The sequence below is a fragment of the Castor canadensis genome, chromosome 16 (assembly GCF_047511655.1).
Source record: "Castor canadensis chromosome 16, mCasCan1.hap1v2, whole genome shotgun sequence".
Lineage (NCBI taxonomy): Eukaryota > Metazoa > Chordata > Mammalia > Rodentia > Castoridae > Castor > Castor canadensis.
The window spans coordinates 74,067,018-74,094,965 of NC_133401.1; the positions used below are offsets into that span (position 1 = coordinate 74,067,018).

The 27,948-nt window shown below is 46.9% G+C and overlaps 1 protein-coding gene across 2 annotated transcripts in view; it reads right to left on the minus strand.

Moving 5' to 3' along the window:
- The window catches only part of Adam19 (ADAM metallopeptidase domain 19), an 82,594-nt gene that overhangs the window by 36,386 nt on the left and 18,260 nt on the right, over positions 1-27,948 (minus strand). For both annotated transcript variants that reach the window (XM_020179206.2, XM_020179207.2), the window contains exons 4-5: positions 11,252-11,330; positions 6,030-6,106 (exon numbers count right to left, since the gene is read on the minus strand). In XM_020179206.2, the coding sequence (XP_020034795.2) occupies positions 6,030-6,106; positions 11,252-11,330 (156 nt within the window). The remainder of the gene's footprint in view (positions 1-6,029; positions 6,107-11,251; positions 11,331-27,948) is intronic.

Genomic DNA, 27,948 nt, shown 5'->3' on the forward strand with positions numbered 1-27,948 from the left:
GAGGCAGAGATGGGCAGCCTAAGAGGCTGGGTCAGTAGCTTACACGCTACTCCCCACTCTGCTCACCATCCCATTTCTCATAATTAAGATCGTGATAAAAATGAAATTGCACTGAGGAACCTGGGCAGGCCAGGCCAGGCCAGGCATGCACCAGGTGGTGTGCACCTAACCCGTGAAGGACTGAAGGACTCATCTAGATCCATCCTTCAAAGAACTAAGCAAGAGCTGCCTCCTGAAAACTGGTCCCTTCACAGCTAGACGCATGGGGACACAACCGTCATCCCTATAGCTAGAGCTGCCCTAAGACATGACTACTCTCATTCCTTCCTCCCCCCGCCCCCACATTCCCCAATCTCCCCAATCTGCATACATGTGGAAGGGGTGACAAGAAGTTTCAGAGGCAGAAGAGAAGGCACACAGGTCCTATGCTCCCTCTTGGATGGGGTGGCAGAGCACAGGAAGAGAGCTGAGGCTCCCAGGTGAGACCCTCCTGGTTTCAAATTTGGGCTCCGCTGTCTCCTAGCTGTTGTTCACTTACCGTTGGTAATGATTCTGCCCATCTCACAGGTCTGCAATGATAATGGACCAAGGCAACAGGCAATGTTTGCTGGTGACCCACGCGACATTTTAAAAAGAACAGCTAATAGTCATTAAACATGTCTATCAAGCAAGGTGCAAAATGTTTTCTTCAGCAGATGTTCAACATCTGCACTGGACACTGTGTGACAGTAGCTGTTCTAGCCCCTGGGGACACAATGTGACCAAAACAAATTTGCTAGCTGGGCACCAGTGGCTCACGCCTGTAATCCCAGCTACTCAGGAGGCAGAGATCAGGAGGATCGCAGTTTGAAGCCAGGGCAAATAGTTTGCGAGATGTTCTCTTGAAAAAAATATACCATAGAGAAAGGACTAGTGGAGCGGCTTAAGGCATAGGCCTTGAGTTCAAACCTCAGTACTTAAAAACAAAAACAAGTCCCCGCTGTCAAGGAGCTTGACACCTAATGTGAGTCCACCAATGACATCAATTCTACTGTTCCCATCTTGCAGGTGAGAAAAGTAGGGAACTGCAGTAACTTGTTAGGTTTTAAACCAGGAATTGTCTGACTGTAGAACCTAAACTTTCCACATCTTAATGGTACCGCCTTCTGAGGGCTTAATCCACACAGTGCCGGACAGGAAGGTAGCATTTATTATCTTCTCTGCAAAAGGAAGGCAAGATTTCCAAAGGAGGAAGGACCATAACTCTTCCCAAGGGGTGGCTGCCAGCAGACAGCCACCCCCTCCTGCCCTAGGCCCCCACTTCCTCCCGCAGCTCTGCTCATTCTCCCTGCAGCCACAGCATCCCATGCTACAGGGTGCTTTGTTGATCCAGTCTACTCTGGTTTTGTAGATGAGAGAAAGACCAGAAAAAAAAGAACTTGCCCAGGGTTACCCAGTGAGTTAATGACGGGTAGACAGATGGCAGGTCTGCTAAAGTCCAGGCTATAATTTTTCAGGGGTGGAGCCTCACACCAACACCACTGTCACACCCCACTCCCAGGACTTAGCAAGGCCCAGGGCAGGTACCAGCCTGGCCAAGATAAAGACAAGATAAAAAGAAAATGGGGAGAGGAAAGCACACAGATCACACAGCCAGGTCTCCAAATTTTGAGCTCATTCCAAGCCACCATGCACATGTGTACACGCTCTCCTGCATGCATCCCTAGTCTCAGGTTCTCAATCTCCCTCTCACACAGACTCTGTGTTCAGGGGCCAGGGTTAAGGCAAAACTTATGTGAGTGGGAGATTTTTGGAGGACAGAGCTGCTGTCGTGGAAGGCTGGCCCATCAAATACATCACTGAGAAGAGTGTTATCATACACCTTACCTTTGAAAGACTATGTACTTAAATTTGCCAGAATTAGTACATAAGATATTAAACCAGGCCATTAAAATAATTTGATAGATCCGTGTGTACCTAAGACATATGCCTTGTTGGAAAAAATGGTCTCATTTTATATAATGCATATATACACGTGTGTGTATATTTGAATATTTAACACTAAAACTGTGTTCGTTGCATCGTGGAAGTTTTCAATAGCCTTGTCTTTAAAAACCAACAACTGCAATCAAGTACTCCTCCTGCTGACAGTGAACGACAGATACACGCACACGCGCATGCGCACGCGCACACGCACACATGCACACGCACACATACACACGCACACGCAGAGTTTCCCAGAATACACAGGCTCAGTCAGACACCACAGCCCAGTGTACTGCCTAGATTTCTTCACAAGTGCTAATCACTCTTTCCATTTATACCGTGTGCTAGCTACAAAGGATTTGCGCATGCCAGAAGTTGGGGTGACATTTAGATGATGGGTCCTTAATCTGATACATTTGGGGGCGTGGCCACTTGGCATTCCCAGTGAAATAGTATGCTAGCCCTTTGAGTCTATAAGAACCCATAGTCACTAACTGACCCCATTCTCAAAGGGGCTAGGCGTCCGAGTAAGCGTACTACATATCCCGGTTCTCTTTTGCAGGTTGTTTTTCCAAATGGATACACAAGAAAACTGGTAAACGTGGTTGCCTTGGGAAAGGGGGTAAATCTAGAAGCCTGGAGTGAGAAACAGACCCATCTGTCATTGTACACTCTTGTGTACTATTTGGATTTATTTTCTATGAGGGGTATTACTTCTTGAATTATCAAAGAACCTGCAGAACTGCTTTGGAGAGAAGGGAACCACCCTGAAGTTCCACTGGGTCCCTCTGTCTCTGTATCATCAGCCTCCAGACCCCACTGGAAATCCTACCCGGTCACAGGGAGCATGTTCCCAGGAGGAACGAACAATGGCTCTGGAGACTTCCCCCTGCAGTGTGGCTTTTGGAGCCTTGGGACATAACTTGGGTCTCAACGCCACTGCTGTGGCAGCTGCTCCTCCTCTAGGGCCTGAATGGAGCCATGGGACATGAGTCTTCAGCTCCTAAATCAGTCTACCCACAGCATAGTTTTCCTGATGGGGAGGGAGAGGGCAGGGAAAGCAGGGCAGGGAGACCCCCAGAAGGAAGCACGCAAAACAGAAACACATGGGCAGCTGAGTGCATTTCCCTCACCAGCCCAGCTACTGAAATGATTTATGGGAGACCAAGCCAAGTTCCCACTGCTCCAGACAGACGGGACAGAGGCGGAGGCAGAGAGAAGCGGGTCACACCTGCATGTTCCCTTTTCCCCTTCTTGGGAAGGACTTTGTTTACTTGAAAACTGCAGGTGGTGGTGGCCAGGCCTGTAAACACCACTGGAGGCCAGTCAGTTTGGCTTGGCTCTACTGGGTCACTTGAGTAGGGGATTTGAGGCCTTTCTGTTATCACCTCCTGGCCAAAACTCATTTCCTGCTTCTTTGCCTCTGGAGACTGAGCACACAGCCTTACAGAGGAGATTCGGCCCAATTCATTAAGACACCTGGGGCCTGCAGTGAGAGGGGCCTTCGATTTTTATGGAATCTGGCTGGGTCTTGGCGTGGCCTTGTTGTTACAAATGACACAAGTGCTGTGGAATTAACAAAGCATTAAAGCAGTCTACCATGCCTGTCACTGATGCTTACGGTACACACAAGGAAACGGGCTCAGAAAAATGACAATGCTTGTTTGTTCTTCACCTGTGTAGGGCACAGGCATACACTAGACACCCAACATTAATTCACTGAATGAAAAAACCAATCATTGAAGGACTCGATTGATTTAAAAAGGGCTCATAGAAGAACCATATCCACCAGCTCACGAGAGCCAATGGTGGGCATGGATTCCCAGTTCTGCCTTCAATGACCTCATGCTGGTAGCTTCCAGCTGGCTGTGGTAGGAGACTTATTATCAATACGTGGACGGAAGTGACCAATCACAACTTTTTCCTCTTTCCTAGTTCACCAGCACACTGGGTATAAAAAGCACAGGCAATCAAACCCACGTTTTTTGGATCATCAATCCTGCTTTTTCTTTCTATTTTTCTTTTGATGGTACTGGGATTTGAACTCAGGACCTTGTGCTTACTGGGCAGGCTTTCTGAGCCATACCTGCATAGCCTTTTTGCTTTGATTATATTTGAAACAGGATTATCTAATTAGGCTTCCTGTGCAGCTGGGATAACAGGCATGCTTTACCACCCCCAATTTTTTATTGGTTGTGATGGGGATCTCTGGAATTTTTTGTATGGATGGGCCTCGAGTAGTGGTCCTCCTGATATCTGCCTCCTGAGTACCTAAGATTGCAGGTGTGAGCTACCTCGCCTGGCTCATCATCTCTTTTCAAAAAAATTAAGAAGTAAGTAAGAGAGGGGAGGTCAGGAGGGGCCTAAACAAGAGGTACTTATCATTTCAACACACATGTATAGATCCTACTAGACGCAAGGTGCCAGGGCAGGCTGGTGGAGGGAAACTGGTATTTGATGTCTAATTCGTATCCTGAAGGAACACACATTGTCAGGTACAAGGCACATGTGCACACAAGTCACCCGAGGATGGTGATAAACTGCAGATTGTAACTCTGCAGGTCTGGGTGGAATCTGAGATACTGCACTATAACCAAGCTCCCAGGTGGCACTGATGCTATTCCTCTGAGGACCAGACCTGGAGAGCCAGGCTTTCGGGGCTACTGAGTGCTAACCGTGTGCCACTGCAGTTCTAGCAGTCAGATAGCAGCTAACACACTTAATCCTCCTATCAATTCTGTACTCTTTCCATTCACATTTTACAAATGTGGTCACCCAGCTGGTAAACTGCCAGTGCCTCAATCCCAGGTAGCCTGGCCTGTAAAAGGAAAGGACATTCTCCTTTCCAAGTGCCATGTGGTTGGAACTTTCAGTTGATTTGCTGCCTCTAAAATTATCCATGGGGGCTGGGCACTTCAACTCATGTCTATAATCCCAGCTACTTGGGAGGTGAAGATCAGGAAGATCAGGTTTGAAGTCAGCTTGAGCAAAAAGTTAGTAAGAACTCATCTCAACCAATAAGCCAGGCATGGTGGTCCATAGCTATAATCCCATCTATTTGGGAAGTGTAAGTAAGTAGGAGGAATTCAGTCCAAGGCTGACCCTGAACAAAAAGCGAGACTCTACCCCCCCAAAAAATAATTTAAGAAGTAAAAAGGGCTGAGGACATGGCTCAAGTGGTACAGTGTCTACCTGGAAAGCACAAGGCCCTGAGTTCAAAGCCCAAAACCACCAAAAAACAGAAAGAAAATTGTCCTTGCCTCTCTTTTCTCTCCTCATCTCTTTTCACTGACTTCCCATTTCCTGTTTCAGTAGCTCTAAGTCCTTCTAGCACAGAAGGGCTAAGTGGGAATAAATATTCAAACTCAATTTTGATATTGACCATGTCTTGTCTCTTCTGTCTTCTGTTGCTTTGACTTCTGGGGTCTCACCCACCCTGGCAGACCACCTTCCCACAGTTAGCCAACCCCTAGAGATAGCAAACAACTCGCCAGCTCCTGTGCCTTTCAAATGCAAGCCAACCAATCAGAGTGCACACTCCAGCCACCTCCTGTACTGGGCCCTTCCTCACCCTCTCCACCTCATCACCTGCCCTATCTCCCCGGGGCCAGGTACCAGACAAAGGACAGAGTCCCCAGGGCCCAGAGGCTTCTGAAATTATTCAAACCAGGGATCCTCACCTGCATGCAGCTCACTCACCCCTCCACAGAAGCCACGTGGCCTCACTTCTCACTCCCTCAACCCCAGCACTTTTCCATGAGGCTCCTCATGACAGAGTAGGTCCTTCCTTTCTCTGTGAGAATTAGCCTCTTCTTCGTGGTAAGTCATCTCATTGGTTGGCCCTCACCATTCCCAAACAATAATAAAACCTTCACTTTAAAACACCAAGTTCCTCAGGAAAGGTCAGTGTGGATTATCTCAGATTTCTCATGCATCCCCCAAGCGTGGCCCTTCTCAGAGCTGCCCCCACCCCCAGTCCCAGTGGCCCCTTTCCCAAGGTCCTTGGGTCAGCCCATTCCTCAGGGGACCGGCAGAGGCTCTCCTGCAGCGCCAGGGTCTCTTACCGAATTCCCCGGCAGGTGCTGAGTGTGACACTGGATTCTTCTGCCTTCCTCACCCTACCATGGTAAAAGCAGTGGTCCTAGCAAGGAGAAAAGAGGTGGTCAGTCAAATAGTGCTGAGTACGACAGATGACAACTCTATATCTACCCTGGTCTCACAGCACCTTAGAACACAAAAAAGCTTCGAAGCCACCACTTTGAGTCTCACAAAAATCCTGAAAGGTGCCATGGTGCCCATGGAGCAGTGGAAGAAGCCGAGGCTCATGGGAGCACAGGGATTCTCCAAAGCTCTCCCTGCGAGGTTGGAGAATCCAGAACTTTCTCATCAGGTTCAGAGCCCTTCCCATGATGTGATGTCAGCCCCAGGAAGCACTGGCTTCTGAAAAGAACCTGTCTCCTTCCAATGTCACCTTTGTAACCCCCTATAAGAAGTCCCCCTAAAATTCACGTCCACTTAGAGACTCAGAATATGACTTTATTTGGAAACGGGGTCTTTGCTTTGTGATTAAATAAACGTGAGGTCATAATGGATTAGACTGAGTCCTAAATCCAAAGACTTGTCTCCTTAAAAGAAGAGGAAAGGACACGAGAAGAAGAAAGGACACACAGAAAGAGAAGAGGTCACTCGAAGGTGGAAGTAAAGACTGGCAACTCAAGGAGCCACCGAGAGCTATGAGGGGATAGAGGCTTTGGAGGGAGCGTGGCCAACACCATGGGTTTTGAACTTCCAGAACTGTGAGAAAATAGATTTCGGCTGCTTTTCATCGCCAAGTTCATGGTGCTTTGTTAAAGCAGCCCCAGGAAATGAATGAATCCACTCCATTCCTTCTACAGTTCATGATGTCCTCCACTTGCACCCCCGAGCCCCTTCACACCTGGATCCTATCTGCCTCTGCACCTGAGTCCTTGAGCCCTGATGCCATCTGCTAGTCGCCAAGCCTCACGGCCATCTGGTCCCCAAACCCAGCTCGATTCCCACATCCCTACACAGAGCTGTGATCTCCACGTGCCAGGCCCTGGGCAGGGCCCCAGAGGTACCGTTAGGAGCAAACAGAGACGTAGCTGTGGCCCTCGGAGGCTTATGGTCTTGTGAGAGCCAAAGAAAGATAACTTCAAATAAGCACTTATGTGCTAGCAGAGTGTCGCAAGTAGGGGAATAGCGCTTAAAGGTGACAGTGTTAACATGCTCAGTGAGAAAAACGAGCACAAACAAGATGATCCCAACAAATGGAAGGGGATAACAAGGAACCAATTCCTATAACCTCTTCCTAGAGAAGTCAGGAGAGATGAACTGGCCAGACAGAGAAGGTTAAACCCCAGGGTAGAGCCAGCTTTGGAAAAGGCCTAAAGAAGAGAAATCACACAGTGGCAGACACGAGGGCTGTCTCTTTTCTCCCAACCTCTGAGCCTGAGCAGGGCCAATCATAAATGCTCAGACTTTACTGTTGGAACAGTCTAAGGGACCCATTTCAAGTTCCATGCCACTTGTGGTGGTGTCCTTGTCCACAGCAGGCAGGGAAGCGGCCCAGGGGACAGCTGACCTTTTTGTCTGTTCCCCCTGGATACACCTTCCTCCCAGCTCTAGGCCTGAGCACAGCCTTAAAATTCAATTGAAACATTTTGGATAGATTTAAATCCAGCGTCCCACACCTACCAGCCACATAAACAACCTCTCTCTGGCCTTTTGTATCTTCAGTTGCCATCAGAGTGGTCGTGGGAGCACTGTATACAAGAGGCTGGTTTTGTCATTTACGGAGGAGTTCCCAGTACTTGACCTTGAACTGAAGGCAGTAAACACTAATGGCCATATTATTGCTAAATTTTCCTTCCTTGAGAACAGAATGTGGCCCCAAGGAACTAGGAAGCCCAGCAAAGGGCTGAATCCAGGGCCTTGGCTGAGTCTGATTCTACATCCTATCAGCTGAGCCCTGCAGCCAGATCAGAGGATATAAGCCAAATCGACACTTAACTTGGGCTTTGGACCATGGGTGGCCTTTCATCTGCTGGGAATCCATCAGCCAGTGAGATGCCTCTTCTACCCATCCATGACCATGCGGCCAAGGGGAAGGATGGGTGTCAGCCCTCTCTCTGCGTCAAAATCTCCTGGACCTTAAATAAGTCATATCCCGACCTTCAGACGAGTGCAAAGGAAAGCTACTGTGCTGAGGGAACATTACCCAGCACCTCTGAAAGAAGATTGGGTAGGCAAAGCCTTCCTTCTGGCCTGGGGTCCATCTGCTTCCAAAGGCCAGCCTGTCACATGGCTTCTCCACCTGCCCCTGGGCTCTGGGTTCTTAGAACTCAACTGTGGGGCACAAACTCAGCAGCACAGGGTCACTGACAGGGAGAAGAGAGGCCAGTTCTCTTGGAGAGAAGGGGGGCCAGGCCTGAATGGGATAAGTGGGGCTCACAGAAGTTGGAATGATGGAGAGTCATGGAACTCATACATAAATGTAGGTCAGGCACGGATGCTCTCGGTGTGCACAGCACAGGTGCACTCTGAAACAGCCTAACAACAGACTCTTGTCACCTGCTCAACGATGTGCAGAGGACTTTTACACACACTGTCACACACGAGGAGGATACTTACCAATTACTCTTAGCAAAAGTAAGTGCTAACACCTAGCTGGCAGGTAGATCTTTTTTCCTTTAATTCCAGCCACAGCCACATGAGTCAGCTACTATTTTTCATATGTTTGTAAAGGGGGAAACCAAAGGCTAGGGAGGTTTTAAGTCATTCACTAAGCTGTTGGAAGTGGTATTGGAACCCCAACAGCCCAGTACTGAACGCCATCCTCTGCCTTTCCCAGACATAGCAGCATCCACTACAGCCTTGGATTTAACTCACCAAAGCTCTAGTACCCACTAGCACCTTGAGCAACAAAGGACACAAGTTCTAGTCCAAGCCTTGCCACTTTTGAACTTGGGCCAAGTGACCTTTCCTCTTCTCCTCCCAATGCCCTCAACAGTAAAATATGGGGTTAGAAAAGAAGTTTATAAATTCCCATCAAAGTCAGTGAATCATCTTTCCTTTCCATAGCTCTTTCAGATATCAGCATATCCAATTTCTGAGATGAAAAATATTTCGATAGTGTGGTGGTTGATTAAGACCACATAGCTAGCGAAAGCCAAGGCTGCAGTGCTGGCTTCAGACCCCAAACTCTGCAAGCTCTCTCAGTTGGAATGCATTTATAGATCCATTCCCCCAGTGACCTGACCTAGATTAGGGCTGTAGCCTAAAGGCCTGGCTCATGAGTCCTGAAAAAGTTCCCAGAACTCCTGCTATGCTGGGTCAAGTTTGGAGGCAGAGTGCAGTCTTCCACACTTGGGTCAAGAACGGCCAAATGCATTGTTCCAGTCCTGTTTCTCATTGATTTCTCAGCTTCCAGATGAGAAGGCTCCTGGGTCTGGGTGTGGACTTTGCAAGAGTCCAGTAGCAGAGGATGTAAGGAAACAATGAGCTGTCCCATGGTTCAGCAGGGATGCACTTCAGCCAACAAGACTTTCAGGAAGGAGAGGATTCTGGGAACAAGGGGAAAATTCACTGCTCTGATTCTGAGAGGTCCTTAAAACATCTCTGCCTAATGCACCAGCAGAGAGCACAAAGAAGAAATCAAGAATCAGCCATGAAGTCATTGCATTCCAGTCTGAGGGGGCCAGGCTGGGGCGGGGGGGGGGTGAAGGGGGAAGAGGACACTTCATAACAGGAAGCATGAGCTCATGGCAAACTTGGGGACTGAGCCCCATTCTTGAGCTGTTGGTATGGGAGCAGGAGGAGCCAAACTCAAAAGAGGGTGTTTTTGTGAGGTTGTATCCGCTGGGTCTTTCTATGCATGGCTGTCACGAAGCCCTGCTCCCGTCCCTGTCAGCAAGGAGAAGCTTGGACCAAGGATTTAAGAAGGTGTAGGGCACAGCTGGCCCATGTCCTTGACACAGCCTGCAGGAACTCCTTCCCCATCCAGGAAGGTCTTGGTGAAGAAGATATGTTGACCTTCATGTCTAGCAACCTAACAGAGCCCCTCAGCTTCCTAGTGACACCACACTAGGTCTTTCAGACCCTGTGTCCCCCTCCCCATTCAGAGGAATCTGACAAGCCGAGCTAAGCTATTAGTGACCCAGAGAAGGTTGTCACAGTCTTGTTAGTCCAGCAGGGATATTTTAAAGAACGGTTCTAAATAAGAAGGGGGAAAAAAAAAAGCCTTGTGTGAGAATCAGTTTCCACAGAAGCTCCTAGAGGGGTCCTGAGCAGAGGGACCTGCCCTGCTGTTCTCCACACCACACCTCAGCTCTCTGCCCTCAAAAGCCCACTCATCCTGTCTCAAAGGCAAAGGACACCATTACTTTGGCTCTTTCTTTCTGCTTCACCCCATCTCATCAGCAGGCTCAGAAAGGCCACTCTAATCCAGGGCTTCTCAAATGGTGTGCTGCTGACACTCAAGGTTCTGTCCTGTGCACAGGATCAGATGGTTACCAGGATCTCTGGCCTCTGCCCACTAGATAGACACCATCAGGATCCCTCCACCCCACCCCCAACGACAATCAAAGTTGTCTCCAAATATTGCTAGGGGTCTCCAGGAGAGGTAAAAGGACCTTGCTTGAGAACCACTGCTCTAAACTTTGCACAGGCAAAGCAAACAGGGCTGGCAAACCATTAAATGTGCAGGATTCACTCCCTTGGATGTCCATCCAGGGAGTACTCACCGCAAGACTGTGATTTCTAAGTGACAAACCTTTGACTCTGTGTAAACATCCCTATTGAAAAGCAGCCTTGAGGGGTAAATGTTCTGTATGAAGGCAGCAGCAAAACAAGAAAACCTTCATAAATTAAAAATACATTAAAAAGGCAGACCAAAATTTTACACTCAACTCTGCAAACCTTACATATCTATTAGGAAAGGGACTGAGCAAACATCTAATTGGGTGAGATGACAGTTTTGTATGTGTATAATTAACATAACACCAAGAAAAGGTATGATTCATACCGGTTTTAATCAGTGCAATGGCCCTAACCCACTGCATCCTTTTATTTATTCACTTTAGACAGCAAAGGACAGGGGGCATCGATACCACAGCACACACTTGGCTTCCCTGTTTGTTCCCTTGGTCTTCCGTCATGGGGAACAGTCCTTCCAGAAGTGGGCATCTCCATCAGCACCTCCCTGGTCCCTAGGAGTGGTATCCAGCTAGGGCAGTGCTGGTAGATATATACGTTGAGCTGAACTCACCTCAGATTTCAGTGGGGTCGTCTGAGGGCTGCCACTTGAAGTATAAAAGGTTTCTGTATAGGTTGGAGCAAAAAGCTGCCTGCAAAGAAGAAAAGCAGATATTTATGTCTTTATTGGTGGACTTCATCCTCCTGGTAACAGTCACCAGTGACTTTAATTGAACTAAGACAGGATGCCACAGCAGAAGAAATGGGGTGGCCAGAAGGGAGTAAGGAACAAAAAGGCAAAAGAGAAAGCTTGTCTTTAATTATATACTCATTGTATCATCACTCCAACCAGATGGAGCTGACATAACTGAAGCAATGACTTTAAATTTTATTTTGAGTCCAGAGAAAATACACAGGCAAACACATGCACAAAATCTCCCAGGGTCTGAAGACCCTATTGTGAAGCTCGATTCATTTCTTTCCAACATGGCACACACCAATTTTTAGTATCAGCACATCAATTTTTCTTCAAGGGAATAACCCCCCCTCCATTGCATGATTTGGTGGGATATCAACCCAGGGGTCCCACCTGGCCCCCCAAGGGGAGCCAATGGAGTGCAAGGCCTGAACAGATGAAGGAATAGATGTGTTACTGCTACGTGGGTTCCTGTAGTTGTCTTTGCCTGTTCTTTCTAAGAACTGTGGTTCAGATTTCCTGAGACCTAGCAGTTCTACACCTTACCCTTCCAAGAAATCCCTTTTCTCTTTTGTAAACTTGGATGTTGCTTTCTCTTTTGTCATAGACCCTTTGAAGCTGAGGCTAAGAATCCCTCACCAAAAGCCAGGTGACACCAAACAGGGTTCCCAGAATTTCTCTAAAAGGCAAAAGAAAAATTAAAGAGCAAAATGGATGCTTCAACCAGCAGAATGGATCCACAGAAAGTCAAGGTCAGGGGTGAAAAGTTTTCTAATGGAGGATACCATTAGAAATTGTTGGAGTGTGATGAAGAGAGAGGGGGAGGGAGAAACAGAGAGAGAGAGAGAAAGAATGCCATAGATCTGTGTGAACTAGTACAGAAAATGTCTAAAAAGGAGTTACAAAGAAACACTAAATTATAAAGATCCATTTAATGAAAAACTGGAGTTACAAAGAAACACTAAATTATAAAGATCCATTTAATGAAAAACTAACAAATGTCCATACACAATACAAAAAGAAAAGCAAATGTGTACTGTTAACGGTGATTATCTCAGGGGACCACAGATGTTCCCACGGAAGTTACAGATTTCTGAAATTCATTTTAAGAGTAATAACCAAAACTGAAAACCTAATTCAAATCTGCTTTTAAAAGCAGATTTTAAAAGAAGAAAATGGGAGCTGGGGGCCCCACAGAGAGCCAAAGGAGTCGAAGGGATAACTGAGGTTTTGAAGAAGTGACATGTCCCAGCAAGACAGGCTCACAGTACAGAGACCCTAGTGTCACTTCAAGCTCCAAGTTCTGGGACTCCTGACTCAGGTTCCCCCAGCCCCAGCAGAAGGCAAATGCCCCAAGGGGATATAATTAAATGTAGCAGAACATGAAATCCAGCTGGCTGAGAAACACTTGTTCCAGGGAACACTTGGGTCTAACTTGCCACAGTCAGCCTCCAGCCCTTTTGCTTTCTCCTCCACATCTCACCAGCCCAGAACTCAGAGGAGGAGGCTCTTGCTGATCTGAAGGAATTTGTCTGCAAGCCCCAGGCGGGCAGAGGTCACCACCCCCATAACCCCTCCCCCCCAACTTTGCTCACCAGGGGGTGTCAGTGCTTATCATTGGTTAAATGGAATGAGGGAGGGAGGATAAAACACCTACTTCAGAATCAAACAACATAAGCCAGACATGGTGGCTCCTGCCTGTTCCTAGCTACTGGGGAGGCAGAGATCAGGAGGGTCGCAGCTCAAGGCCAGCCTGCACAAATATGCACTAGATGTGGTGGCACACATCTATCATCCCAGCTACGCAAGAAGTATAAACAGGAAGATCACAGTCCAGGCCAGCCTGGGCATCAAAACATAAGATCATATTTTAAAAATAAGACCCTGAGTTCGAAGCCCAGTATCACCAAAAAATAAATAAATACATCAAATAGAATCAAACAGCATGTGGGCTGAACACCCACAGGCACAGTGTGGAGTTAGGGATTATCATTATTGGCTTTACCAGGGCGTAGGATGGAAGAATTCAGAAAAGCTGATGGAATTTGCCTTTGTCTCTATCAGTCATTCATTGGCCAGCATATGCCTTCAGAAGGGAAAGAAAAACAATTAGCTCATTCCTGCAGCCCATTTCCTGGGTCGTTTCCACAGAGGGCATGCTGGCAAGAGGTTCAAAGTATAATGACAGAAGAAAGGTGTGAATTTTCCTGCAGGAAATGCACTGGAGATAAATACATCCTCAGGCTCCTGAGTCTTGGCAGAAGGGGGAAAAAAAATCATTTACCCAGACCTCAGCCTTCTCTTTCACAAAAATGAGGACAATATACCTACTTGAAAGAGCTGTCTTAAGCTAGGGCTCGTGCCTGTAATTCCAGCTACTTGGGAGGCAAAGATAGCAGGGTTATGGTTTAAAGCCAGTTCAGGCTAAAATCAAACTGAGCAAGATCTTATCTCAAAGAACAAAGAAGGTGTGGTGTGGTGTACACATCTATAATCCCAGCTATGAGGGAAAGTGGGAGGATCACGGTCCAAGGCCAGCTTAGACAAAAAGTGGGAGACCTTATCCAAAAAATAACTAAAGGGGATGACAGAGTGGCTCAAGTGATAGAGTGCATGGGGTCCTGAGTTCAAACCCCAGTACCGCCAGAAAAATAAATAAATAAAGTAGAAAGGGCTGGAGGCATGGCTCAAGGGATAAAGTGCAGGCCTAGTAAGCATGAGGCTCTGAGTTCAAACCCTATTACATCCCTCACACACCCAAAAGAATCAAATAGCATAATAATGTGTGTAGCAGGCTGATACCACACACAGACAGCAATCCAAACTGAGCCTGGCAGTATTCACACACTGTTGGTTCTCAGCCACACACCCTCAGAAGTTAAGAGTCCTCCTGTGTGTTGTAGTTCTGAGGCTCTGCTGCCATCCTTAGCATTCTGCCTCTGCATTGAAAGGGACCCTAGAGATTGGACTCTGAGCACATGACAAAAGCGAGAGCACACAGGGAAGGGGTGAGGATAGGTAAGACACCTAAAAAACTAGCTAGCATTTGTTGCCCTTAACGCAGAGAAACTAAAGCAGATACCTTAAAAGCAACTGAGGCCAATAGGAAAAGGGGACCAGGAACTAGAGAAAAGGTTAGATCAAAAAGAATTAACCTAGAAGGCAACACACACGCACAGGAATTCAATGTGAGTCAATGCCCTGTATAGCTATCCTTATCTCAACCAGCAAAAACCCTTGTCCCTTCCTATTATTGCTTATACTCTCTCTAAAACAAAATTAGAAATAAGGGCAAAATAGTTTCTGCTGGGTATTGAGGGGGGTGAGAGGGAGGGGGCGGAGTGGGTGGTAAGGGAGGGGGTGGGGGCAGGGGGGAGAAATGAACCAATCCTTGTATGCACATATGAATAATAAAAGAAAAATGAAAATAAATAAATAAATAAATAAATAAATAAAAAGAAAGGGACCCTAGATATCCCATCGTCAAGCTCACTGGACTGAGGGCTCCCGCAGGACAGGAACCATGGTTGGCTTTCCAGACTTCTCAGCTCCAAGCTCCTAGCAAGCAGACAGGTCCTGTTTATTCTGAGTAAGAGGATGGATGGATGCATGCATGAACGAATAAGTGAAACTTCTACTGAGCACAGGGTTCTGCCAGGTGGCCAGTCAATATTGGAGACTTCAGCTACTGAGACTACCTTCACCAGTTTTGGCTTTTTTGTTTGTTAACTTGCTGGGCAGGCTCTCTTACCACTTGAGCCACTCCACCAGCCCTTTTTTGTTATGTGCTTTGTGAGATAAACTATTTGCCTGGGGCTGGCTTTTGAACCTCAATCCTCCTGATCTGTGCCTCCTGAATAGCTAGGATTACAGGCGTGAGTCACAGGCGCCTGCACCTCACCAATTCTGACTACATGTAGTGAAGTTCTTACACGGAATTAAAAACTGCTTCTCTGCAACCAGCCATCACTGCCTTCAGTCTGTCTTCTGAATATATAGGGAACAACCTGCATCCCCATCACCTAACCACCCTTTCAAGTCAGCATACACCAGTCCCACCCAGACCCACTTAATCAGGCAGAAGCTCTAGGGTGGGGGCCCAGTCTTTCATTTTAGTAGCTTTCCTCCTGATTCTGATGCAGGCTGAAGCTTCAAGCCACCGCCCTAGACCACAAGTTTTTGAACAAATTTCAAAGATGCCAAAACACACCTCACTATCCAAGCTCACCTCATCTTCCTGCCTCTACCACATCCTGGATTCTACTGAGCTGGGGAAACCCAGAGTGTTTACAGTCATGACCCCACCCCACATCCCCCACTGGAGGTCAAGCGCTAGGTACTCCTACCTCAGGAGGATCTAAGTGCTCACAGCACAGCAGTCCAGTGGGATTTCAGCCCCAGGTCTGTGAACCATGCTATGTAAGTAGTTCAGTGATTCTGGTTCTCAGAGGTTGAATCATAAAACTAAGTCACTGCCAGGAATCTGTAGACCAAACTGCAATTTGACGGTGACATGAGTGGTTCTGAGGCTCTATGTCAAGCCACAACAAAAGAGACCGTTAGCTTTGGGATGGGGATGTCTGCAGAGAAGAGCCACATGGGTGAGCGAAGCACAGGACAGGAAAAGGAAAGTGGATGCTCCAGGATTTTAGGGCTAGGTCTCTTGAAATAGCCCTTTCCCAAATGGGCCATGAACATTGGCCAGGAAGTTCCTTCCAGAAGCAAAAGGGAGAGTCACACTTCACCACCATCTGTTTAATTTTACCAATAGGGGACAAAACACTGTTTTCAAATGTTCCCCACTCCCCCCAAGTTAGGGCTGTATGGGTCCAAGGACCTCACGTGCAACCCTGGTGTTGCTCTCAAGACAAAAATGATGCCACTTTAAAGCAACTGAGGCCAATAGGAGAAGGGGACCAGGAACTAGAGAAAAGGTTAGATAAGAAGAATTAACCTAGAAGGTAACACACACGTACAGGAAATTAATGTGAGTCAACTCCCTGTTTGGCTATCCTTATCTTAACTAGCAAAAACCCTTGTTCCTTCCTATTATTGCTTATACTCTCTCTTCAACAAAACTAGAGATAAGGGCAAAATAGTTTCTGGCGGGTATCAAGGGGGCAGGGGGGAGAGGGAGGGGGTGGAGGGAGTAAGGGACAGGGTGGGGGAAGGGGGGAGAAATGACCCAAGCATTGTATGCACATATGAATAAAATAAAAATTTAAAAAAAAACGACGCCATCCCCACAGAGAGGAGACCACATGGAAACTGAGTGGTCCACTCAGCCCAGCTGTCCCTTCTCGGACCACATCTTGTTGTCATCTCCTGCCTGCCAAGGGGCTGGCTTAGCATATGGGCAGGAAGCTGTCTCACCACTGGACAGCATTGGGATTTTCAGGAAACGAGCAGTGAGTGATGTGTATCCACGAAGAGAGGGCGGTTGTCCGAGATTTCCCACCCCTCCCCCTCCCTTGTTTGGCTTTGATAGAAAAGCAATTTCTGTTGTACCCTATTGCTTTGGTCAGAGCCACCATGCCTTACATCCTTGTGGTAACAGTGAATGACACTGGAGTGCTAACTTTAGGGGAAACCAAGGTTGCTTGAACCCCAAAGTCCTTAAGCAAAACCTGCATGCTCTAAGTTCCACCAAGAAAATAAATTGCCCCCCACCCCCACCCCAGGAACACCAGACAGTAAATATAAGGTCGCTCTCCAGGGGAGAACAGAACTGCTCGTGACAACATGAAACCTTTTTGTTCAAGCAGCCAGGCCCACAAATCACTCGCAGTACACAAATAGCTCTGACCTAGCTCTAGTCTTTCCTGAGGTTGGAAACCTCCAAACCCGAGCAATGTCTTTAAATCAAATTTCAAATGTCTCAAGAACCCCTGCTCAGAAGGGAGGGGCAGGGAGACTGAGATAAATTTGCAAAACATCTTTGGGGAGCTCAGCTCTCCTTCCCCCACCATCAGATAAGCAAAGTGATGAAGACAAAGTGATACCAATTTCCCAACTACTTTGAAAAACAACCTAGCAACCCTTGTCCTGCTCAGGACAGAGGCTACCCTCCCTCTGTCTCCTTCCTCCCCAGGTCTTGCTCTGTCTGGTCCTTCCAAGGGAGCGCAGGTGTCTGTCTGTACCCCGTGATATCTGGAAGGTGCAGACTTGCAGGCCCTCTAAGTCCACCCTACTGATGTGGACCCCCTCTTTCAGTTCCTGCTCACCCTCTTATTGCTAGTGCCCTGGGACTCAGCACAGGAAACGCACCCCACCAGGAAGGGCTGTGAAAAATATAAAACCCGAGGCCCCATCTCAGGCCTACTGAGAATTATATTCTCTACGGAACACTAGTTTTTTCCAGGTGGTGTTTTTTGGGCTCTGAGGAATATCCTATTCAATTTGGTACTTTTAACCTTCTGAATAGTTCCTCTATCCCTAACCTCCCCTTCAAAAGGGTAAAGATGACCTACAAACATGTACCTCTTTTTTTTTGTTTGTTTGTTTGCAGTACTGGGGTTTGAACTCAGGGCCTACACCTTGAGCCACTCCACCAGCCCTTTTCTTGTGATGGGTTTTTTTGAGATAGGGTCTTGCTAACTACTTGCCCGGGCTGGCTTCAAACCGCAATCCTCCTGATCTCTGCCTAAGATTACAGGTGTGAGCTGCCAGCGCCTGGCAAATATGTACCATTTTTATGTGTCAATTTAAAACTCAGGGCCTCACGCATGGTAGGCAAGTAAGTGCTCTACCACTGAGCTACATCAACAGCCATCAAACACCTCAGGTGTGTTTGTGTGTGTGTGTTATGGTACTGGTGAGGAAACCCAGGGATATTCGAGGTAAGTGCTCCACTCCGACCTACACCTCCAACCCCTCAGCTTTCCCTTTCATCCAAGGGAAATGGTGGTGCTCAGGCCAGGCGGGCAGCAGGAAGTATTGTTAAAAAGCAGACAGTGTTATTCTAGTGGAATGGCCTATGTCAGTACATATTTGGGGCAAAACAACAAAATGAGTGAGTATTGTTTTATTTCAGTTTTCAAAGAGGGTGAAAGAAAGGAGAGGGCCGGCAGCCAGAGCTGTTTCAGAACCAAGTTTTCCAAATCAGTGCAAATTCTACCTCTGACTCCAAAGGAATGAAACAGATATGTCAGAGGCATGGCCGCAAAGCCAAATAAGGCAGTGGGAGTCCAGGGACCCACAAGCACAGGCATTCCTCTGCAAGAGAGCAGAAAGGCAAAGGAAGAGGGAATCTTCAAAACTGCCCTTAAAGTAAAGAGACCTCCTCCCATCCAAGGACCCCCTTGAACAAGCATCATGGCTGCCCAGAAGACCAGCTTCAGAATCAGCACTGCAGAGGCAAGGTGGCCCCACCCACAAGCTCGGTCAAAGCCAAGCTAGTGGGGATGCTGTCTTTAGCCTCTTGCTAAGGAAGGTTCCAAACAATGCATTAAATCAACACTGCTCTCCACCGACAGCATCCCATTATATTTTCTCCCAGTCCCCTCCCCACAGGACCTGGCACCCTTCCCAGTAGCTCCTGGTCCTGTGTTTTGCAAAGGATGTTTGCAGGAGCACCATTGACTCCTTTGACCAGCAGGGTTTCTATTTAATCCTCTCCATGTCTCCCTCTTGGCTGCCTCTATGAAGAGGCAGAACCCACCTGTGCAAATGGGACCGACTTCTTGCAATCAGACAGCTGAACCCCTAGCGACCTGAGGGGCCCTCAAAATGGCTCACCAAGAAGAGTTTGTGGATTTGTGTGACAGTGTCCTAAACAACCCATCACGGGCATATATTGTACTTGGGTAAGAACAGTTCAGGGAAATGAGGTTTTTCTCAGAAACAGAAAAGTTTAAAAGCAAAAAACATGACCTCCCAGCAGCCTCCTTGGCAACCAGTTTCTGGTAAATAACTCCAGTGTGTGCGCATCAGATTAGCTGACACCACAGATAACCTGGATGGAAGTGCCAGTGGAGGGGGAGGGAGGTGAGGAAACTCCCAAAATGTAAAGATAAACTTAGAGTATAAAACACCGGAAGTGAAGAAAAGGACTCTCTAAGATTTTTAAACCTTTGAGAATGTGCTTAGAAAGAGGGGCATAGTGGGCAAAGGAACAAACATAAAACAGGTGCGTGAAGACCGCAACCTAACCTGCCCTAAATCTTGGTGCTTAGCCCTCAGCCTCTGATAAACATCCAGGAACTTGTGTAAAGTTGCCCGATGTCTCTGAGCATCTTAAAGCATAGATAACAGTCAGACTCCAAGTCAGGAACACCAGAACTTGAAAAGCCTTCACAGACTACAGGAGACATCTACTGTCCCCCTGACAGTATCCGGTCCATCTTCTAGGGGTGATATAGCCTAATTTACATCTAGAGAAAGACTCCCCTCAGTGCATTGCTGACTGAGACACCAGGAATTGATCAAGGTCCTGTCCCTACCTGGCCAAATGACTGGTACATGACAAGTCTGCGGAGTCAGATCTCATCTCTCTGAATCTGGAGGGGAGTGATACCCCCCATGGAAATCAGGTGACCTACTCAGTGGTTCTCAAGGGACTGTCTACTAATTCCTGATTCCAACCTGTCCAAACCCAGTTCTTCAGGGTTTCCTTCATTCTATTCATTGTTGTCTCCCCATATCCTTTCCAAAAACCTTTTTTTTTTTGAGGAGGGGGGGAGATTAGTACTTCAGTTGCAATTTACTGCTACAAAGCAACCTTTTTGCTGTTGTTCGTGGTAGTGGGGATTAAACTAAGGCCTCATGCATGCTTAGCAAGCTCTCTACTACTTGAGGCTCCCCCAGTCCTTTTGCTTTTAGTTTACTTCTCAGGTAGGTGTTTGGGATAATTTGCATGGTGCCAGCTTCAGACCATGATTCTCCTGTCTCCACCTCCTGAGTAGCTGGGATGACAGGTGTGTGTCACCATGCCCAGCCAACAAAACAATCTTCATATGCTGTTCTCTCTGTCCACACTCTTCCTTTACAAAGAATTTGAAAAAGAGTAAAAGCAGCACACCCAACATCACAAGTCACATTTTGTTCCTACTCAATAAATTAAATTTAAATATCTGGGGGCATATAATCGAAAAGTCAGGTCACCCAAGCACCCCAAGAAAGCATGGAGAAAGGATAGTCGTGTAGTCTCACCAATAATTGCATGTTAGAGGCAGCATAAAATGTCACAGACTGTGACACACGGCATCAGGGAGCCTCATGTTTTGATTTCAGCACACACTTGCTCTGGGGGTCTGGCCAAGCTGCAGTGCCTCTTCTGAGCCTCGAGTCCTATGTCTGCAACTCACACACTCTACAAACACTGCCTGAGGATGGTCATGTGCCAGGCACTGTGTTAGGAAACGGGATACAGAAACCAAGGGGCAGGCACAGATTTCCTGCAGTGCCCCTGGGCACCTGCCTCTTCCACCATGATGGCTAGAGGAGGTCATCTGTGAGAGCAAATACTGACAAGCCAAGCAGAGGGCACGTGCAGTTGTCCTGTCCCCAGAAGGCAAGTCACAGTTTCACAACCCATCTTTCTTTCTTCCTTCCTTCCTTCCTTCCTTCAACAGCTGCACACCAATGTGGTGACCAATTCCAGTGTCCTCTAAAAGCTGTTTACACAGCTATGGAGAAGGAATATGTACATGTGAATGTGCATCTGTGTGTGTGTGTGTGTGTGTGTGTGTGTGTGTGTGTGTGTGTGTGTGTGTGTTGAGGGCAGTCTGGGGAGCAGGAACTAAGAATATTCACTCAACATTGCCATCCTTTCTTCCTCCACCACAGTTCTATGGCATATCCGAGGCCTCTGTATTCCTCCTGCATTCCTGAGTGAACCCTAAATCTAAAATCTGTGCGTGAACAGACACAGAGCTTCCAGAACACAAGGAGCCCTGCAGCCTCCCCAGGCTTAGATCGCCCTTCTCCACACTCTTCCGTCTCTTCCAAAGGAATCCCTTTCCCCACTTCTCTTCCCTTCCTTGGAGGGGGTCTCTGGAGAGAGAACTGTGCCTGACATAATGAGCCATTATAACCTCCTGGCCCATCTGGACCTCTCTCCAGGGAGGCTGATGCAAATGGATGTTTGGAAGGTGCCAAGTTTTCTGCAAACCCTAACCTCAGGGGGGAAGGAGGAGGAAGGGGGGCTGTGGGAGCATGTGGGAGCTATGGAAGAGATTGGAAAAAAGCTGTAAGTCCAGAAGTCATAAAGACCCCATTTCTCCCTCAATTGGCTGAGGACAGCCCAGCCCAACTCCACTCACTCAATGATGTCATTGTTTTCCACCAAAGTTCCCCAGAGACACCCCCAATGAACCCTGGGTAGGCAGGGGTCTCCCCAGTTTCTGGAAGATGAAGTACTTAGAGTTAAAGATAAGAGGGAAAGACAGAGCGCTGAGAGGACAGATCTGTGCCTCAGCCAGGCCTTCTAGGGTTACAAGGAGGATAGGACAGGGTCTTTCACATAGATTTCCTCCGTGGATCCTGGCCAGGACCCTATAAAGATGGCGACTCAGGACCATACGTCCATCTAATGAGAAAACAAAAATCTGAGGAAAGAAGGGGTGGTCTGAGGTCCCACCACAAACTGAGGACAGATGGAACTTGGCACCACTGTCCTGCTCCTTAGTTGAAGTGGATACCTCACAATGGCCCTCGGACCCACTGCCTCCCTCAGCCCACACCCCAGTCTTCATGAGGTCATTCTATAGGAATTTCAGGAATCAACCTGCTTCTCTTCATATCTGCAACCTTGTCAGATAGTGACACTGTCACTATCTGCCTCTTAAAGAATCCTTCGTCCCTTCTCATCAGCCTCCGAATAAAAGCCCCACCTCTTTAAGGAGCCCGTGAGCATCACCCTCCGGCCTTTCCTAACTTTCATCATTTCCTTCCTCCCACTCCTTCTAACCATAGAAAGCCCCCATCACCCTCTGCCTCGGGCCTTTGTTCCTGGTGCTAGGACTGCTCAGCAATACACTTCCGGTTGTAGGACCAACTCCACCACCCCCTCACTTCCTTATTTCTTCACTTCCTCTCAGAAGCCTCCAGGATCCCAATCCAGGGACTGTTCCCTCCTACCCCATGCTCTTATAGCACCCATATTTCCTCTCTCAGCTTACCCCACATTGTTCTGTATTTCACTGTCTCCTCTACCAGGCTCTAAGCCCATGGTGGCAGGGACTGTATTGTGCTTGCCATTGCTTCTCTTAGAGACACCAAGCACTACCCCACTGCCAGCCACATAGTTGGTACTCACAATATTTGTTGAATGACGGAGAGAAGGAAGGAAAGACAAAGTGAAGAATTCTCAATGCATAGTCAAGAGCTCAAGTACAAGGCATTGGAGACTCATTGGAAGAGCCAGAGAGCCAGGTGTGGTGGCACATGTCTGTAATCTAGTTACTTAGGAGGTAGAGACTAGAGATGGGGAGATCAAGGTTTAAGGCTAGCCCAAGCAAAAAATTAATGAAAGCCCATCTCAAGCCAGGCATGGTAGCACAAGTCTGTAATAACTGCTTCACAGGAGACATAGGGAGGAAGATATTGATTCTAGATCAGCCCTAGGCAAAAAGAGCAGGACTCTACTTGAAAAATAACTAAAGTAAAAAAGAGCTGGAGGTGTGGCTCAAGTGATACAGTGCCTGCCTACCGAGTATGAAGCCCTGAGTTCAAACCCTAGTACTTCTAGAAAAAAAGAAATGAAAAGCAGAGATCCTCTGACCCACCACCCATGAAGCAACAACTTGCTCTCCACTTGCCAAGGACCTATTCACTGAGTATTTGGGGTCAGCCAAAGGTCTGTGTATGTCATGGAGCTTCAAATGGAGACAGAGCAAAGCTTACTTTCTTAAAAATCAAAATAGCTACTGGGGGAAAATGTAAAATCCATTTCTTTCTCAGGACAGACTCTGTCCAGGGGCCCCAGCACTGGCCTTGCCTCTCCTAGAGCCTCCCCAGGATAGTCATGCTCCGTTGCCCAAGCTGAAAGGCTGAACCATAAGAAACGTGCTCAAATTTCCAGAGAGCCTAGATGGAGAGTGTGGTCAAACCCTTGGAGCCAGGAGAAAAGAAAGGACTGGTAGCTGGGACTTGCAGCTCATCACTCAAATCCACACTGAATGTCCCTACATCCGTCCACCATCCATCCATCCGCAGCCCACCTGCCATGCCTGATTCTCAGGAGACTCCCCCACCTGCCCAGGTGTAAAGAGGCCACCTTGGCCTCATGCTCAGCCTCCTGCAATCCATGGGCTCTGTCCGCCAGGTCCACCTCCACCCGCCCAGCTCAGCCCAAATTTCTCTTCTGTTGACAGCGATGGGAAAGCTAGTCCTCCTCCAAGATGCAGAAAATACAGCGTTGGTTCCTTCAAGCATCTTTATTAGAAGTGGCCCACATACTCCCTTGACCACATATTTTACATAAGGCAAGAAGTAACTCAATTCAAAGGCAAAAATAGGAGAATGAAAAAAAAATAGAGCCCTCTATCACTGGAATCTTTTAGACACTCTGGTGAGCAGAGTGGGGCAACCCAGTCCTCAAACCTAACGCATCACTTGTCTGAACTCATGTGATTTGTCTAAGCAAGACAACTGGGTTCTTCAGAGATTATTAGGACCACAGCTGTGAGTCCCCCAGGATGAAGACCAAGTGTATACCAAGTGTTTGTATGTAGTTTTCTCAGTCCTATCCTTTCTCAGTTTCTCACTCATCCCTTCTCCCTGTCTCTTCAAAAGCGCTCTTTGTCCCAAAAGACAGAACTCCAAGTGCCCTCCCCAGAGAAGCTTCCTCTATACCCATCCCAACTTCCCCACTCCTCTTGCCTCCTCAGTACAGGGTTTACAACACCGCTTGTTCAATTTCTAACCCACAGTGGATAACACTTTTTGCTTTCTCTCCTGCAGAGAGCAAAAATATGTTTTTATCCCTGCTTACTATAGCACCTAGTGTAGAACTGACTGTACACAGAGGTGCTCCATCAATATTCCTGATATCAAGCTGGTAGAATAGGGGAAAGTTAGGTCAAGGTCAAAGGCAGGAGGTATATCACCTGTTGAATGAATAGGTTAACAAATTTGGTCAACCCATATGATAAATTACTAAAACAGAAGAAATACTGAAACATACTGCAGCATGCATAAGCCACAAGAACATTACCCTAAGCAAAGAAGCCAGTTAGAAAAGATCACATATTAGCTGGCCATGGTAGTACATGCCTGTAGTCCTAGCTATAAGGTAGGTAGAGTAGGAAAATAGCAGTCTGGGGCCTGTCTCAGGCAGAAGTGTGAGACCCTACCTGAAAAATAACTAAAGCAAAACGGGCTGGGAGCATGACTCAAGATGCAAAAAGCCCTGAGTTCAAACCTCAGCACAGCCAAAAAAAAAGAAAAGGGAAAGGAAGGGAAGGGAAGGCTCCTCTCCTAGCTTCTAAGTTGTGTCGTTTGTGGCAGAACTCTAACTTTATAGGGCATTCTCCCATGTGCATACCTGTGCCCAAGTCCTCCCTTTCTACAGGGACTCCAGTCATTTTTGGGTTAGGGGCTTACCACACTTCATCTTAACTAAACACATGCACAACGCAATCACCAAATAAGGTAACTCTGAGGAAGTTTGGGGGACAATCCAACCCATAATACTGCCAACGGTTTCTTTCTGAAGTGATGAAAGTGTTCTAAAGTTAGATTATGGTGATGGATGCAAAATTATGTAAATACACTAAAAAAAACATTGTCTTGTATACTTCAAATGGGTGAGCTAGGAGACAGGCAAGCTATATCTCAATGAACCTGTTCGAGAAAGAAGGCGGGAGAGTTTGGGTTCAAGAGTCTGCCCAAACTCAGTCATCAACCCATTTTGGTGAGAATTCATGACACAGGATCTCTCAGCAAGGGTGGTGGGGTGTAAACTTGCAGAAAAGCCAAAGGCGATTTGCCTTAATCAATGCATGCATGCTGCTTGTAAATTCCCTTTGACATTGTAAGTTCTAGCTATTTGGCAACCCTCTAGAAGAAGTCCAATGAGGACAAGTGGATTTTGTCCAGTATTGCGTATAAAAATTTTTAAAAAGAGAAAATAGAACCAAGCTGAATGTCCGTTGATAAGAGGCAATGCAATTAAACATGGCATTTTAATTATTGCTGACTCTGGAATATTAGAACACAGAGATTCATTATATTCTTCTCTTTGTTCATTTGATAATTTGTCATCGTAAGAAAGGTTAAGGGTTAATCATGAGTGTGCCACAGTGGCTCACTCTTGTCATCTTAGCTACTTGGGAGGCAGAGATCAGGAGCATGAAACCAGCCCCAGGCAAAAAGTTTGCAAGTCCCTGTTTCAACAAATAAAAGCTGGGTGTGGTGACACGCACTTGTCATCCAGCTATGCCGGAAGTGAAAATAGGAGGATCAAGATCCACGCCAGCCTGAGTTAGGCCTCCTCAAAAAATACCTAAAGAAAAAAAAAAAGATAAAAATGGGCTAGGATTGTAGCTAAAGCAGTAGAGCACCTGCCTAGCAACCACAAGTCCCTGAGTTCAAACCCCAGTACCACTGCCAAAAAAAGTTACATGGCATACACATACAGTGTAATACATAGCCACTAAAAATGATAAGCATGCATTGAAATATAGTCATAATATACTCTCATACTCAGTCGTATAAATGCAAAATGCTACAGTGTTTGGAAAGATACAATTTGACAAAATGTAAAAACATTTTAAGTAAACATGCATATAACCCCAAAAAGATCTTACGACTCAACTTCCGCTAACAACCCCGCAGAAATTCTTGCTTAAAGATTTTGCCCAGATCTACCATGGCAGCATTTTTGTAATAACAACTCAGAAACCTGGTTGTCCATTAGGAGGGGGCGTTGATAAATTTCAGTCTATCCACTCAGTGGAAAACATGTCTCCATTAAGAAGAATAAAATAGAATGAAAAATGGCCTAATGTGGAAAATATTGAAGACAAAGAATTAAAAGGCAAAGTATAAAGTAGTATATAAAGTATGATCTCATCCTTTTAAACTCTATGGCTAATTGTTCGTAAAGTTTTATCCTGAAAAAACAAATTCTTGGGTAGATCTTTTTAAGTGTTTTGATAATGTCCACACTGTATTTCCAAGTGAAAAAAAGTAGGTTAGAGAACAAAGGGACTGGTAGGACTCCATTTGGGTAAACGTACACAGGATTTTTTTAAAAAAATCTACGTAACACATGGAGTTCATGTTCAATGCTCACTCCTGGAGGCAAGCTGTGGTTATCTCAAGGTCAGTTGCCTGACAATGAGGGAGGGATCCATCGGACACTACAGTCAGCCCTGACTTCTCCCGGGTCCCCAGCTTCCCTTAGCTCTGACAAGGGTCCATCTGAGGCCACCCAGGGCTGTTTACAGCTTCCTCCCATTCATTTTTCCTGGTGCTCCCACTGAAAGGCAGCCAGAAGAAATAAGCTTGAGACAAAAGAAGACGTGGACATCCTTCCTGGCCGTGCAAGCAGCCCTAGTGTGGGTCCCTGCAAAGAGATAGAGCCAGAAGTGGCGAGCCAGTCCCGACCCCCTTTCCAAACAGCTCAGACCTGGCCAAGGAGGGGCCCAGGTATTGAGTCTGCAAGCACCAAAAAGAGGCCCAGTGTGGCCATGTGGCAAACACTGCTGAACTGCAATCTTGAGAGATGATTAGGTCAAACTGGACATCACTGGAGGGTACAGCAAGCTTCCTCCCAGGGGTGATGGGTTCTCAGGTCAACTTTTCTTAATTACATTTGGAAACAGACTCAGGGAAATTCCCTCTTACATCATTCTTTAATGTTTTTCTGACCTTGCAAAATGCAAACAACAGTGACTATTTATCGCTACTCTCCCAGGGCACCAGGCATCGTAGGTTCTGTAAATACATTATGTTATGAAATTCACAGAACATCTTATGATGTTTGTGTGCACAAGAAAACTGAGACTCATACAGACAAGGTTTACAAGAGAATTACACACCTGCCTGATCATGCCCATCCACTACACTGACACTCAAATTCTCACCAAGGCTAGGGAAGAGGGAAAGAGAAGATGGATGGTAGAATAATGGAGGAGCAGTACTGATATTAACCAAAGAACAGCTCAATGCAGACTCAGCCAGGATGGGGCAACAAGAGGCAACATAAATTCCTTACTTAAGAGTCTTGGACTTTGGAGTCAAACACACCTGTCTTCACATCCTGGCTCTCCCTTTCCCAGCCAGGGAACCTTGAGCAAGTCACATTGTTCTCTTCTTCAGGGTTCCCCTTTGCCAAATAGGGTTAATACAGATATCTACAACTCATAGGGTGGTTGTGATGGTGAAATTAGATGAATGACATAGAGATAAAAGTACAGGGCCTGTTCTATAGTCTCTGTTCCATCTTAGCTGTCATCTTTGCTAATACCTGACCCACATTCCTAGTTACTCTCAACCAGAGGTTCCCTGAAGGCAGAGAGGACATCAGAGACCATGTTCCGGAACTTAGGAAATAACCGCACAGATTTCTCAATATATTTTTCTCTTGTCACTTTCCCATAGGTAATGCCTTGCACCACTAAGACACT